The 13,315-nt window shown below is 50.5% G+C and overlaps 3 protein-coding genes across 17 annotated transcripts in view; 1 reads left to right on the forward strand and 2 right to left on the reverse strand.

The window, feature by feature from the left end:
- Window positions 1-2,910, reverse strand: part of SEC31B (SEC31 homolog B, COPII coat complex component) — a 42,577-nt gene extending 39,667 nt beyond the window's left edge. For all 3 annotated transcript variants that reach the window (XM_082308250.1, XM_082308251.1, XM_082308253.1), the window contains exon 1: window positions 2,820-2,910. The gene's annotated coding sequence lies outside the window, so the exon portion shown is untranslated. The remainder of the gene's footprint in view (window positions 1-2,819) is intronic.
- A 2,372-nt stretch (window positions 2,911-5,282) lies between these two features.
- On the reverse strand, window positions 5,283-9,083 carry NDUFB8 (NADH:ubiquinone oxidoreductase subunit B8). The gene is made up of 5 exons (XM_082308946.1): window positions 8,962-9,083; window positions 8,679-8,805; window positions 7,977-8,076; window positions 6,214-6,369; window positions 5,283-5,507 (listed from the first exon to the last, which is right to left on the reverse strand). Exons 1-5 carry the CDS (start codon window positions 9,059-9,061, stop codon window positions 5,415-5,417), a joined length of 576 nt encoding a protein of 191 aa, XP_082165072.1. The 5' UTR covers window positions 9,062-9,083; the 3' UTR covers window positions 5,283-5,414.
- A 2,071-nt stretch (window positions 9,084-11,154) lies between these two features.
- HIF1AN (hypoxia inducible factor 1 subunit alpha inhibitor) overlaps window positions 11,155-13,315 on the forward strand; it is a 38,275-nt gene continuing 36,114 nt past the window's right edge. For 12 of the 13 annotated variants that reach the window (XR_014228039.1, XR_014228040.1, XR_014228041.1 and 9 more), the window contains exons 1-2: window positions 11,155-11,341; window positions 12,496-12,746. Coding sequence is in view for 8 of the 13 variants with exons in the window: in XM_082310501.1 (XP_082166627.1) it covers window positions 11,171-11,341; window positions 12,496-12,746 (422 nt within the window). In the remaining 5 variants the exon portion in view is untranslated. Of the gene's footprint in view, window positions 11,342-11,987; window positions 12,103-12,495; window positions 12,747-13,315 lie in introns of all 13 variants that reach the window. The other variant, XR_014228043.1, reaches the window with a different exon arrangement.

Consider the following 13,315-nt stretch of genomic DNA (forward strand, 5'->3'; position numbering starts at 1 on the left):
TTCCAATCTTCCGGTACATATTTTGCGGGGTACTCATTAAGGCTCCATCACATTCTCTCTGCCAAGAAGTTCCAGCGCCTACTCATCTGCCTCCCATACTAGTGCAGGAACACTGTCCAGGTCTCCTCCCTTCATCGTCAGTGGGGAATGAAAATATCCCCAGGAGGAGTCAGGTGAACCTGCTAGCAGCAGCCCACTGCACAAGGCACCACCTGATCCCACTGACGGCAGGGAGCAGGACAGCTGGTATGTTCCTCACCAGTCCCTTTCTTGCCTCTTCCTCCTCCAGTTACAATCCATCAGTTGTAGGAGCCGGCTGTACATACAGGCCTCACTGCTTCTTGGCTTTTAAGAGGGCAACTACCCTGGGAACTTTATTAGACAATGGCCAAGGGACCTCTTCCCTCTCGTAAATTAACCGGTAAGGAAACAATGAAGAGCGCAACCATCACAAACTTAGCCAGGTGAATGGTACAAGGTCCCACTCCTTACCCTCTGCGCTGGACTGACTGCACAATTTACATTTAACAAGCAAAGATAAGCTACAAAAAATGTGCAGAATGGTATTGATCAATTGTCCAGCTTTTCTTGTCAACAGAGCATTTTGCCTAAGAAAGTCAATGTTACTCTTCTCTTTTCACAAATGTAAGCCAGGACAGAACGTGAAGGTAAAGTGTCTTACCCGTGGTAACTCACCTAGACATAGGAAAGCAAAAAGGGCACCATTTAGAGTGGCTCAATATCAACAGAACAACTGCAGAAGTGCTGGATTGAACAGGTATTGAACACGTATGCTGTGTCCCTAGTCCTCAAGGCAAAGCAGTAGTAGCGCCAACAGACTTGAGAAGGCCCACAGGAGATGCATAAGAAGCCAAAAGATCACAGTATCACACCATCTCTTAAGCACCTCCTAACAGTTCAGCTCCATTGCAGCTGAGGTTCTGCAGGGATGCAGCAGCATCTCCTCCTTAAGTCAATGGGCTCTGAGTTTGGAAGGGGGAAAAAAAAAAAAAGCCTGATTTGATTCTTACTCCTAGAGAAGTGAGCCTTGCATACACTGTGCATGTCTATATCCAGGACAGGACTCACGATCCTTAAAGCAGGAAAAAAGTCCTTCTTTAGCAACCTCTTGTGGCTGCCTGAGAAAAAAAATCACAACTCTTCCACAGGAGAATTTTTCGGGAGAGGTTGCCACCTGCTGTCACCTCCCAAAATAGCATCTAAGACTTCTGAGAAAGCTCATGCTTTTCTCAGGACCTCTAATTAATTAATCATGGCAATTCCTCTTGCACCTCCTTCTACAGACATCCGATCACAGATCTAACATATTAACAAAACTCAGCCCCAAAGGGAGCCACAGGACAGAAGCAGCATTTCCCCGCAGCCTCCCCCAGCCACGGTTTCCTGCACAGTGTCCTTAAAAGGTAACAGTGTCTGCAAAGCAAAACCCAGCAGGTCTGAGCACTCCCCACCACTGGGAAATGGAGAGCACACAGCTAAACAGTGAAAAGTAAAAGCACATGTTCTCAAATCACGATGGACCATGCAAACAATACTGACAGAGGCAAAAATTCCTCACCTATGTTAACTTGGAATACTTGTGGTTTTAGAGTTCATTGTAAAAGACCGTGGTGGTTGTTGTATCAGCTAATTGACCCTCAAAGCTGCCATGACAATCATCCCTGGTATCACTCTACTGAGGCCTTCCCTCGCTCGCACCACCCAAATACTGTCAATCAGAAGTCCCTCCTACTGACTTTCCCAATCCTCCTCCTGCCACTGGGCACCCAACCATTCCTCTTTGAACAGTCCCTGCCGATACTGGACTTCCAGCACAGCACAAAAGGGAGCTGATAGCCTGACCGCCCCTTAGCTAAAGGCGAAACTTGGGCAGAACAGAAAAGACTTGTCCAAGGTCACCCAGGTGACAAGCAGCCACCCTAAGAACTGAAAAAGGCCTCTCAGCCATGACACAATGGTTAAGAAACAAACTGTCCTACAGTCTCCACACCCCAGCATCAGTTTAAAGTCTTTGTACTGCCCTTCCCTTTGCATTGCTCTGACGCTCTCCTTTTGCAGCTCCCCAACACCCTATAGCCAGGCTGTTCTCCTAAGTGCTTATTTTAAACCCCGATTACAGAAGGCACAGAGACACTAATCTCAGCTAATCGTTGGTGTTTGCAAGGTGGGGTTGTTGCAAGGCAGGGCTCAGCACATTCCTCCATGACAGCTTCCGTGGTACATGAAGAAACTTCTTGTGCTCTGAGCACTTTCAAAAGCTGTTGCTAAGTGCCAGCACTGTAGAGATGGGAGTGCGCACACAGGTATCTAGTCAGCTCGCTCCGCACAACAGCATTACACTGCATGAGCGAGAAAGAGGGGAGGTCTAGGAAGAAAGCATTGACCTCGGACACCGGGTGTCACAGACAGGCTCTCGGCTACGCCAGAGGCCTCTCCGCGGCCCAGGTCGAACAGCTTAGCTCCCCCCAGGCGCTCCCCGCCTGCCGCAGCCCAGAACCCGGCCCGCCGGCGGAGGGGAAACAAGCCGCGGGGCTCCCGGGGCGGAGGGGCGAGGAGGGAGCCGGCACAGCGACACCGGGGCGGGCAGGGTAGCAAAGCAGGCCTGGGACTGGGGGGACGGGGGCGAGGGGCCCGGCCCCGGGGCGCGGCAGGGCAGGGGAGCCGCAGGCGGGGCGGGGCCGGGCCGGGGGCGGCGCCCGGGCCCCTTCCCCCGGTGGCGGGGCTGAGGGGCGCGAGGGCCGGGGCAGGAGCAGCGGAGGCGGCAGGGGGAGGGAGGGGAGGCGGGCGGCGGCCCTTACCGGCTCGCTGGCCGTCCCCGCCGCGCCGCCGCCCCAAGCCCGAACGGCTCCCGCAGCGGAGCCCTCGCGACGGTGGCCGCCGGGAGCCGAAAAGCCCCCGCCCGCGCAGCGCCGCCCGTGGCCCCGCCCCCGCGGCGGCGGGGGAGCGCGCCCCGCCCGCCCCGCCGCGCCTGCGCAGTGGCCAGCCGGAGGCGGCGGCGGGAGCTCTCGCCGCTGCGGTACCGCTGATGGCCCCGGGGCCGCCGCGCTGGGAGGGAGCTGCCACCGCCGCCGAGGCTGCGGGAGCCGGTCCCCTTGGGGGTTCGGCCGCCACCGCCCCTCGGGTGTGTCCCGAAAGGGGGGGGGGGGGGGCTGCTTTCCCTCTCCAGGCCGGGTTCGGGGCGTCTCTTCCTCAGCCGCGGCGCCACGAGCGGGGGCCTCAGCACGGGGCTCCCGAGCACCTTTTCTGTCTTTAAGATACTTGAATTTGCTCCGTCCGCTCGCCCGAAATGGCTCATGCTGTAGGCCAGGGAACAGCATAGCTGCAGCCGGGGTCCTCTGCCTCTGAGGCCACCCCCCTCAGAAGAACTTGGCCCCAGCTACAGACCTAAGCCTTCCTGAGAGGGCATGCAGAAGGGAAAGGCGCACGGCTTAGGAATATATTTTCCCAAAAGCATTTTAGTTGCCAGGAAAAAAAAAAAAATGCATACGGGCCCAAAACCTTCTTCCCTCCCCTCTCTCCTGTTTTGAGAAAATTTGCCAACACTACAAACCCCACTCTTCGGGATTTCTCAGCCATATTCTCTACCCCACCCATTATGCCTTCCCCATGAAGAAAAGCATCCTTAAATTACTGGTTAGACACAGACTGGGTGTGAAACTCCCCAAAGGAGGAGGCAGCAAACACGGCTGGGGCAGGGCAGCTGCAGGGCATGCTGTACAACGCGCCGGATGGGCCCCAACCTGCCGCTGCGCAACCACTGCGTTATCATTTTACATACACCCAGGTAAGGTCCTATTACTGCTCTGATCATTTGCGTTTTACTTGAAGACTCTCATGTAAAACTCTCAGAACATTCTATACAGTGCTGTCACATAACTGCTGTGGAATGGTAATTCTTACTCAAATAACACTAAGGAGTGTTTTCCCCTGCATAACACTTTGTAACAGAATTCAGTTCCAAGGTCCCCACAGCTCAAAAAATAACTCTTAAAAACCCTTCTGGGGTAAAACATCGTTGTCTGTAATTTAAAAGTAAGCATTTCTGTAACTAGAAGAGAAGGTGACAGCTTACAAAAGCCAGCAGGAATGGTGACTGTTCAGCAACTCCAAAGAGGTTAGGGTTTTTTTACACATACATATTTGTATGTCCTAGCATGCAATCATGTAATTCCCTTGAACGTACACTCTTATAGAAACCCCTACACAGGGATCAAACTAACTGCCCTTTAGAATCTGGGGTTAAAAATCTTTATAGATTGAAAAATCGTGAATCACTGTCTTCAAATACCTGGTTCTCTTAAAGCACAAAATTATGAGTCATGATGGGGTGTTGAGAGCAGGGTACAGCATCCAGTTTATAGAAAGCACCCCGAAGAGCCCAAGCCCTTGGCCTTCTGTGATCACCCACTCTTGCAGCCAAACAGCAGGGTTGAAGACATAGCACAGGGGAGTTGAGAGAACTTTCACTGTAAATCAGTACTGAAGGTACGGTATCCTCTAGTAACAAGAGGAAAAACCTACGTTAAGGGAAGAGTGGAGCTGGAAAAATCTAGGAGCTTAATAAAACTGTAGATATAACTTTCCCAAGCAAACTGCTGATGAAGGCATAGGAGGCCCTAGACCAGTGGTTTGCAGTAAGACAGACAGATTTCACGGGTCAGATATAACTCCAACCCTGGTGGATGAGCTCAGGCCGTACGGGAACAACTTGGGCATCTGTGCTCTTGGACCGAAGCCCAGGCGCAGCAGAACAGGTCTGGCCAGAGCTGGATTTGCTCATTAGCCTTTTCGTACCACTGCTGTCCACAGCTCTGCGGTCAGCGTCAAGCTATTCACTGCTCTGGGCCTCACTAGTGCTCCCTACCGGTCATGCAAGCTCCAGTTAAGAGGGCATCTAGACCAGGAAGAGATGAAAGCCAAATCCCAGTATGGACGGACAGTTACTCACATGGTATGAGACTCCCAAGCACTGGTACTTGCCAGTCTGGTTCTGCCTGTCATTTCACATTACACAATGACACTCTAGTTCAACTCCAAGCGGCACCTGCAGTAAGCCACTTGGTAACAGGCAATATCTCTTACATAAACAGGCTTAGCTAAGGAACATTTGTGCACAAGGTACATAAACTAAGAGCAGTCCTAGAACTGCACTCAGAACTTTGTCCCACAGATTGTTCCCCCATTAGAAAAATGGCGAAGGTCATTCAATTTCATTGGCCATTGTTCAGCCTTCTCAAACCAACAGAAGACAACTAGCACAGTAGGTATCATTGACGTATTTCACTGCAGTTAGTGATTGAATGTTGAAGAACAAGCGTTAACATATGCCACAGTGAACACTAGAGAAGATGCCATCCCCAGCGGAGCTGACACAGGAGAAACTTCAACGACTTTCAGATTTCATAGTGCGTCACCACCGGTGGCTCTTTATTGGGGTCTCCTCCTTTCTCCAGATACAGGTCATTGAAGGGATATTGCTTCGGTCCCTACAAGGAGAGACAAAGAGTGGCAAATTCACCACATTCACCAAGCAAATGAAGGGGTAAGGGGAAAATGCCTCATCCCATCCCACCCCCGCCCAAATCAAGGCTTGTCACAACTTAAATTTCTATTACTTAAGTGCTTCAGCAGGAATATTAGAGTACAGGGAAAGTAAATTCAGAGATAGAGTTCTTTGTATAAACCCATGTCCTTTAACAGAAACATCAAGGTAGTCTTGCATTTAATCTTAACCAACAGTTGATCTCACAGCATGAGAATAATATATTGCAAAAGCTGTTTGTGTATCCAGATGTATTTTTCAGAAGTACATTCCAAATGATCCACATCATGAGATATAACTAAAAACACAGGGCAAGAGAAGAGAGAAAGCATCTCCCTCGAACAGATGCACACAGGGAAGGAGAATACCTAGACCAAAGAAGGGATACTATAAGAAGCATAGCTTAAAATTAGTTCCCGGTGAACAGGAACTGCTCATTATGAAACAGAACCTGTGAGCTAAGACAAGCCAATCAACAGAACAACTCAAGCTGGATGAGGCCACAGGACATCCTTTGGCCCACGCCCTGCCAGCAGCAAGGTTTTACATTCACACACATCACTCAGCTTCAGCAAAACCACTCTTCTGGGCATCAACAGTGACAAGAAACAGAGCTACTTTCCCTCCCTTCACCCAAGGGCATCACTCACCACAGGCCTGTAAGATGGATAGATCTCTCCAAGACCAAACATGATCAGCATGGTACTCAAAAAGACAAGGAAGTGTTTGCGCATGGTGTGCCAGGGAACTGGAGTGGGGGATGTATCCACACGGTTCCGAATGTACATGTCAAAGTCCCAGTGCATCTAAAGAACAAAGGAAAATGGCTGCACATTTACGAACAGTGCTCAAGCTGCTTTTACCAATGGAATAAGTGCTTTACAGCATTCACAAAACTGCCAGCAGCTGTTTCATCTCCACCTCGCAAGTGGAGATAAAGCCACAGAGGAGATAAGTGATTTACCTACAGTCACAGCAAGTTGTCACTTACAGTAAAACTCAGGACTCCATATTCCATCCTATGCTTATATCAGGCAATATGCTTAATAATAGGATAGCAGCAGCTTTTATTTATATGCATAATCACTCCACCTTAGATTTGTTCCCCAGCACTGTTGAAAAGGCATGATATAAATCAGTACCCTCATTTATGGAAGTTCAGTCACATACCCAAACAGAAGCAGCAGTGTTATTTCAAACAAAGCATCAACTACCTGCCACTTGGAGGCTGGTTCCTCAAAACAGGTAGAGCACCTGCCGCTGTTACTCCATGACAAGAGCAGGGCTGGTAGCAAGCTAATGCCCTTCCTGATTGAAGCAGAAGGGCATTTAAGCTTCTGCCTTGAAGTATACATAGGGAAGTCCCAAGCATGTTCTGTCTATAGTCTCCTTTCACATTAACGAAAGCAGAGAACTCATTAATTTACAGCTCAAGTACTGCCTCTAGCTCCCCAGCGTTCCCCTTTGCACACAGAGCCATTTGCTATCAAACCCAGAAAGCCAGACTGAGCAGAATTCAGTTGCCTAAACAGAGGCGTCTGCTGACAGCTGGAACACACCAGTATATTCCAGTTGGTCCCCCACTGCCAACCCTATGTGCAAGAGTACCTATACAAGCCTTCCTGTACACAGCACCACAAGAACACAGAACCACCATGGGTTTTTTTGTGTGCTTCTACAGTCATCACAACATGCACTTTACTGTGGTACACATGCTATGCTGCTCTGGCATGTTTATACTATGATATATTACATACACATGCTTACATAATCTCTACTTTCAGTAAGGAGAGCTCAAGTCAATTACCAAGTTCAGTAATCACAGTTAGATTGCGGTCATTCACAGAACAACCATGCACTAACTGAAAAGTTACTCCTGACAAGGAGTTTGAGGAACTTAGATTCTGAAAGTTAACATAGGTGCTCTATTCATCCATTTCTCTTAAGGATATCTTGCAAACTTTCTTCAGACAAAACCTCCTTATTTGTATTCCCAAACAACCCTGGAGTAATAAAGCAGCAATAGCTACTTCCACTGTACTGAAAGGACTTTACTCAAACAATGGCTTCTTTGCTAAGTGATTCCGAACTAAGCTCTCATACTGAGTCAGATCAGGCAAAGAAAATGGATGAGACTTTCCTATTCCTACAGAGAAACTGAAGTTTGTAAAGTCTCTCTCTCATATGTAATAAGATGTTAACACTCCTCAGCACTTTCAAAATATTTACCCTGATGGCCATAGCCTAAGTTTCCCTCCAACTGACTGTCCCTGCTGGCATGGGCAACACACACTTGCACTTGGGGATGCAATTACACAAAGAATTAAACGGAGAGCACTAGCAAGGTGTGCATGTTAGTATTTAGTAATAGTAATATTGTAATCATGATGAAAAGTGCTACTAGCGCTCCTACCGGCTCTCCCCAGTTATGCCTCATGTCCGGCTGGTCCCACTGGTACCAGGGGTCTCTCTCATGAAGAGACTTATTAGGGAGCTTGGGATAGTCACCATACCTGTGAGAAACAGACAAAAAAACAAACATACAAGAAATCTGTGTTAATGTAGATACATTTTGTAGGAGACACTATAGGACAGGCCTATGGAAATGGAAGACTTAAACGTTACTTTCTTTTTATAGCTCCTATGTCTATACATTTTTAAATGCATACATGCAACTAGCACAACAATCGTCAGGGTGATACCAGTCATAACAAATAGTGTTCCTCAAAGGGTTCTCTTTGGGCTATACTAGCTGGAAGAAAATGCAAGCTTAACTGAAACACAGAACCCTAGTTGTCTAGCATTTGGCACATGTCAAAGTACTCCCCAACATGTAAACACCTCCTGAAATCTTTATCCCAGAGGTGGCTTTCTGTTCATCCCTCTTAGCCTGGCACCACAACAGCATACGAAGTCTCTCATACAGCGTTTTATTCACACAGGCCTCCAACTCATTCCATTTGTTTCTGTTTTAAAACACTGACGTGAGCTCTAAGCTCACAGCACCTCCAGGCGTTCAACGGAGACTACCAGCCTGCAGCCGCCCCCACCAAGCCGGGAGGTGCCGGCCTCGGCCTGCTCCCCGGCTGCAGGGGCACCGGACCCCCCAGCTCACCCAAAGCCGTCGTCGGGGTAGGGCTCGTAGTCTTCCACCCGCATGTTGTACTTCTTTGCGGCAGCTGCCCGCTCCTCCGCTGTGCGGGGGTACGGCCCGGGCATCAGGTCCTTGGACATCTCCGAGGCTGGCGGCAGAGCAACACGGCAGAGTGGGCGCGGGCCCCGCCGGCGGCCGCGGCCAGGCCGGGGAGGTCGCGCCGCCCTCACGCCCCGGCCTCGCAGTCACCGGCCCACCGCCCCAACGACACCCGCCCCGCCGCCGGCCGAACCCCCCCGCTCACCCGCCCGCGCCCCCGGGGGCACCGCCGCGGCGGCCCGCGCCGCCCACAGCCGGGCGGCCGCCCGCTGCCAGAGGACACCGCGGAGACCGGCCGCCGCCATCGCCTCCACCGCGCAGGCGCGGCCGACGGTGGCCGGTAGGGACACAAGGGGCGGGGCGGGGGCGGGGGCGGGGCGGGGGCGGGGGCGGGGCTGGGGGGGCGGGGCGACCCGGCCCCCGCCTGCGCTGCAGGGTACAACCCCCCCCGCCCCGTCCGGGGCATTAATTAATCAGCCGCTGTTATTATAATATTGACATAAGAGCTAATGGACGGAAAGGGCATCAGCGCAATATTTCGCTCTGGCTGTCATCGTCTGAAGCGGGGTAATGGGAATTTATGGCAGGTATTACCTGCCAGACGCAGGGCAGCCTCCTGCGGAGCAGCCGGGTCGATGCTCAATCGGATCGATGCCGTGGCTGGCGGCGTTATGCAAATTGCCTTCTTTGTATCAGTATCAATATTATTAACGTTAATACCCGAATGTAATCATCTTATCTCCGTGGAGCCAGAGAAACGCGAACAGCTGAAACGGCATGTTAATTTAGTGATGCTATTCTTCAAACATAAGCGATATATTATTGTAGATAAAATCGATATGAGCATTAAAGGATTTTGCAGTTTACTTCATTATGTAAACTCTGTGGTAGTTGAACTCATTTTCCTTCAGTTATTCACATCAGCCGTAATGGGCAATGTCTCTATAACGATCTACATTATAAACCTTTGCAGATCAAAAACTATCATGGACAATTTGTCATTAAAGCCATTCCTTCTAATAACAACATTAATTGTAAACCTACTAATTGAATGAAGATAGTGATGAACCACAAAAATACATCTGAAATACAGCGTGCCTGAGGTAGGGGCACTGTCGCGGGCTAGGAGAAGATCCTTTCACTTATCCGAAAGAAAGGCCTCGTTGTGTCATTTTAGGGACGATGTCTTAATTCAGCCAGCTCCCTTACAACCCAGTGTGCAGTGAAGTTAGTATGTCAATTAGTTATTTAATAATGTTACTAACTCAGAGCCCAGCCCTCCAGTGCAGGGGCTGCTGGTGTTTTCCATGGAGCAGCACTGAGTGCCCGTCCCACCTCTGCAGCGTGCAGCACTCTGGGGACAGCAGCGTCGCGTCGGAGACCTGCGGTTCCCAGCCGCGCCGTCGGTCTGGGGTCAGACCTCGCTGCAGGCTTGGCTCGTGGTCAGCTGCTCCTTACATTGGCTCTTCACCACTGGGTATTTACCTTCTGGCTTGACGCTTGAATCTTCCACAGATGTGGCTCAAGCTTCCTAAGCACCCAAATAGTTTGCAAATACGTTGTAAAAATTTTTCTTAACCTGTACAGGAGTACTGCTGTTGATTTAAAGGGCGAGGGGGCACCCATTTTCCTAGAAACTAAGCATGTTAATAAGTTTTGGAAGGACAGATGAAAATAGGTTTCATTATTCTCATGAAGGCAAAGCCCTACGCAGCCAGAACAGCAAATCCATCTGCTGTTAAGATGGAAACCACTGAATGCCAGAGACCAACACGTTCTCAAGAGCTGATGCCTCATGTGGCACTCATTCTTGGGAAAGAGCAATCGTCGTGCTTGCTGCTTCCAGATTAAAAGCAAAATGTAGACTTTGTCTCACGTATCAAACATACACTATGAAAAAAACTCAATAGCTCTGGCCCTAGGCACGCAGCTCATGAAATCTCGCTAAAACGATGCAGTCACGCGATGTCTGCTCACGATCGAAAGGCAGAGGTTGGTCACCCTGAGCACCGCTACCTATTTTTTCCTGTAGCAAGTGTTAATTAAACTCCACGTTTTCAGGCACGAAGCACGGCTGCACGTTTCCCGCAGAGGGCCGGGGGCCGGCGGGCAGTTTGCCGTTCTCAGCCACCGGCCACCCCGGGGGACGGGGCCGGCAGCGGAGCGCAGGCAGCGCGTGCTGCCCCGCCTGCGCTCCCAGCTCCAGAATCCTTGGAAAAGGGCCAAACCGCGGAGGGCAGCAGAGGCCGACCTCAACCTCCCCCCGCGCGGGGGCGCTGCTCGCCGCCTCTCCCTCCCGCCCTCTCTATGGTGCCCCGCTGCCCCCCGCCTTCTCCCTTCGCTTCCGGCGTTGCCATGGGCGTGAAACTTCCGCTTCCGACCTTCTAGTTCCGGGTTCTGTGGTGGAGGCGGCGATGGCGGCGGCCTCCTCCTCGGCGGCGGCCGCGGGCTGCCGGGAGGGCCCGGCAGTAGCGGCAGGACCCGGCTGGAGCGACTCTCAGTTCCGTCATTACTCTTTCGAGACGCGGCCCATCCCTCGGCTCAGCCACAGCGACCCCCGCGCCGAGGAGCTCATCGAGAACGAGGTGCGGTGGGCAGCGGCGGCCTGACCCCGCTCGGCCCGGCCCGGCCCGCCCCGGGGGCTGCGGCGGGGTCGGGGGGCTTGTGCTTCGCGGCGTGGGGGCTGCCAGCCCTGCCGCCAGGCCGGGCAGAGCAGGGCCTGCAGAGCGGCTCGCAGGGCGCGGGGCTCTCCCGGCTCCTGGTGCTGTCCCGGGTGCGCTCACCTCCCCGCCCGGCTCTGTCCCTCCGGGCTTGGTGGTTGTCGCTGTCCCGTTCCTCTTAGTTGTAGTGGACATTTTTTCCCGGTGCCACAGTGTTGAGTTGTGAAATTTGCGGGAAACGTTTGCTTTAAGTGCTTTGTTGTCCGGATGGAAATCGTGGAAATGTTGTGTGAAACCACGGACATGCGTTCGTTATTTTGTAACTGAGAACGGCCACAGATGTGAAGGTTGCCTTGTAATAGTGGCTGTTGTATTGGTTCTGGACAAGCTCAATCTAGTTTTGGTAGGATTGCTAGTTGCTTGTTTGTTTTGTTTTGTTTTTTAAAGCAAGCCTGCAAGAAGGGAAGTTGTGCATGCACAGCTTGGAAACACAGCCGCTGTCATTCTTGTTTAAGTTGCTTACTCTTTATAGGTAAGGAGATGAGTGATGTCCTTTGTCTTCCTTTTGTAGTGGTTCTTTTTTTGGTGTAGAAGAGATGAGGTAATCTCAGTTTTTCGACGGCTGAACATTATCTGCAGTCCTCTGAGAAAAGGGATGAGTGCTATCTCTGTTTCTGGATTCAGAGGTATTTTTCTGCCAGTACTTACCCCTTCATAGCTGAGGCTGGAAGTGACCAGACAGAATCTACTGTGTCTTCTTGCTACGTGGCAGGACCAAGTAGGCCTAAAACTGTTCCCAGCCAGTGTTTGTCTAACCCCACGTGTTAGAGATTAGCTAAGTAGATAGCGGAATCTGTCCCATTGCTACCAGGAGCTTGCTGTAGGAACAGGCCACCACTTTCTTAAAACTTTCTGTAATGTTTTGCTTGTTTTTCTCCCTAGACCAAGGTATGCGATTACTCTAAATGCCTTTTCTAATTCCCTTTTTTGAAAGAGGGTTTTTGTGATTGCAATAACGAATGTGATCGTTCTCAAGTTCAACAGGTAGTTGAATCAATAAACTTCCTGTTTCTCTCCAGGAGCCGGTGGTGCTGACAGATACGAACCTGGTTTATCCTGCTCTGAAATGGGACCTGGACTACCTCCAGGAAAACATTGGCAATGGGGACTTCTCAGTGTATAGTGCCAGCACACACAAGTTTCTGTACTACGATGAGAAGAAGATGGCCAATTTTAAGAACTTCAAACCCAAGTCGAGCAGGGAAGAGATGAAGTTTGCTGAGTTTGTGGACAGACTCAAAGAAATACAACAAAAAGGGAGTGCTGAGAGGTAGGTGATATGTGGAAGTTTCTCCATTACTGCAGGTCTAAGTAGGGGGTAAGTTTCTCTTCAGTGAGTGTTGATGATTAAAAGCTCTCAAACTTTTCACGTTTTTTTATAGCCCTGCTTTTCCTGCAGGGCTGCTACTTCACAGCAGCCTTGTTACCTGATTAAAAAAAGTCGTACCATTAGTTAATCAAACTGTTCACAGTGGCTGCAGAGGCTGTTGTGTTTTTTTTTTTTTCTGCTCTGTCCGAGGCAGGGTTTGGATAGAGAAAGCTTTAAGCTTCACTTTCTTTTGGCAGACTATGGTATTGGTAGAGGAGCTTAGTTATCTGATTACAAGGTACAGACTATAGCACTCAGCCTTTTTTACAGAATACCAAGGTAGCTGGTGCTAACCCTCTTTCAGAAAGATGAGAAAAGGTTGCATACATGCAGTGTGTTTGTTGGTGGTGATCGCCTACACCACTAACAGAGCTGTAAGTTACTGAGAGGAGCTTCACGTTTATATAGAATATAACTATTAGCAACTGTACTTCAACCCTCAGTTAATTTTATCAGTCACCAGCCCTCTA

The sequence above is a fragment of the Platalea leucorodia genome (genome assembly GCF_965183815.1).
Source record: "Platalea leucorodia genome assembly, chromosome: 4".
Lineage (NCBI taxonomy): Eukaryota > Metazoa > Chordata > Aves > Pelecaniformes > Threskiornithidae > Platalea > Platalea leucorodia.

What these genes read in the sequence shown, in the direction of transcription:
- NDUFB8 (XM_082308946.1), bottom strand. Translation starts at nt 9,061, where the DNA reads ATGGCGGCGGCCGGTCTCCGCGGTGTCCTCTGGCAGCGGGCGGCCGCC. An exon ending in GCCCCCGGGGGCGCGGGCGG is followed by an intron (nt 8,806 to 8,961) that starts GTGAGCGGGGGG and finishes CTCTGCCGCCAG; the next exon opens with CCTCGGAGATGTCCAAGGAC. An exon ending in ATCCATCTTACAGGCCTGTG is followed by an intron (nt 5,508 to 6,213) that starts GTGAGTGATGCC and finishes CTCTCCTTGTAG; the next exon opens with GGACCGAAGCAATATCCCTT.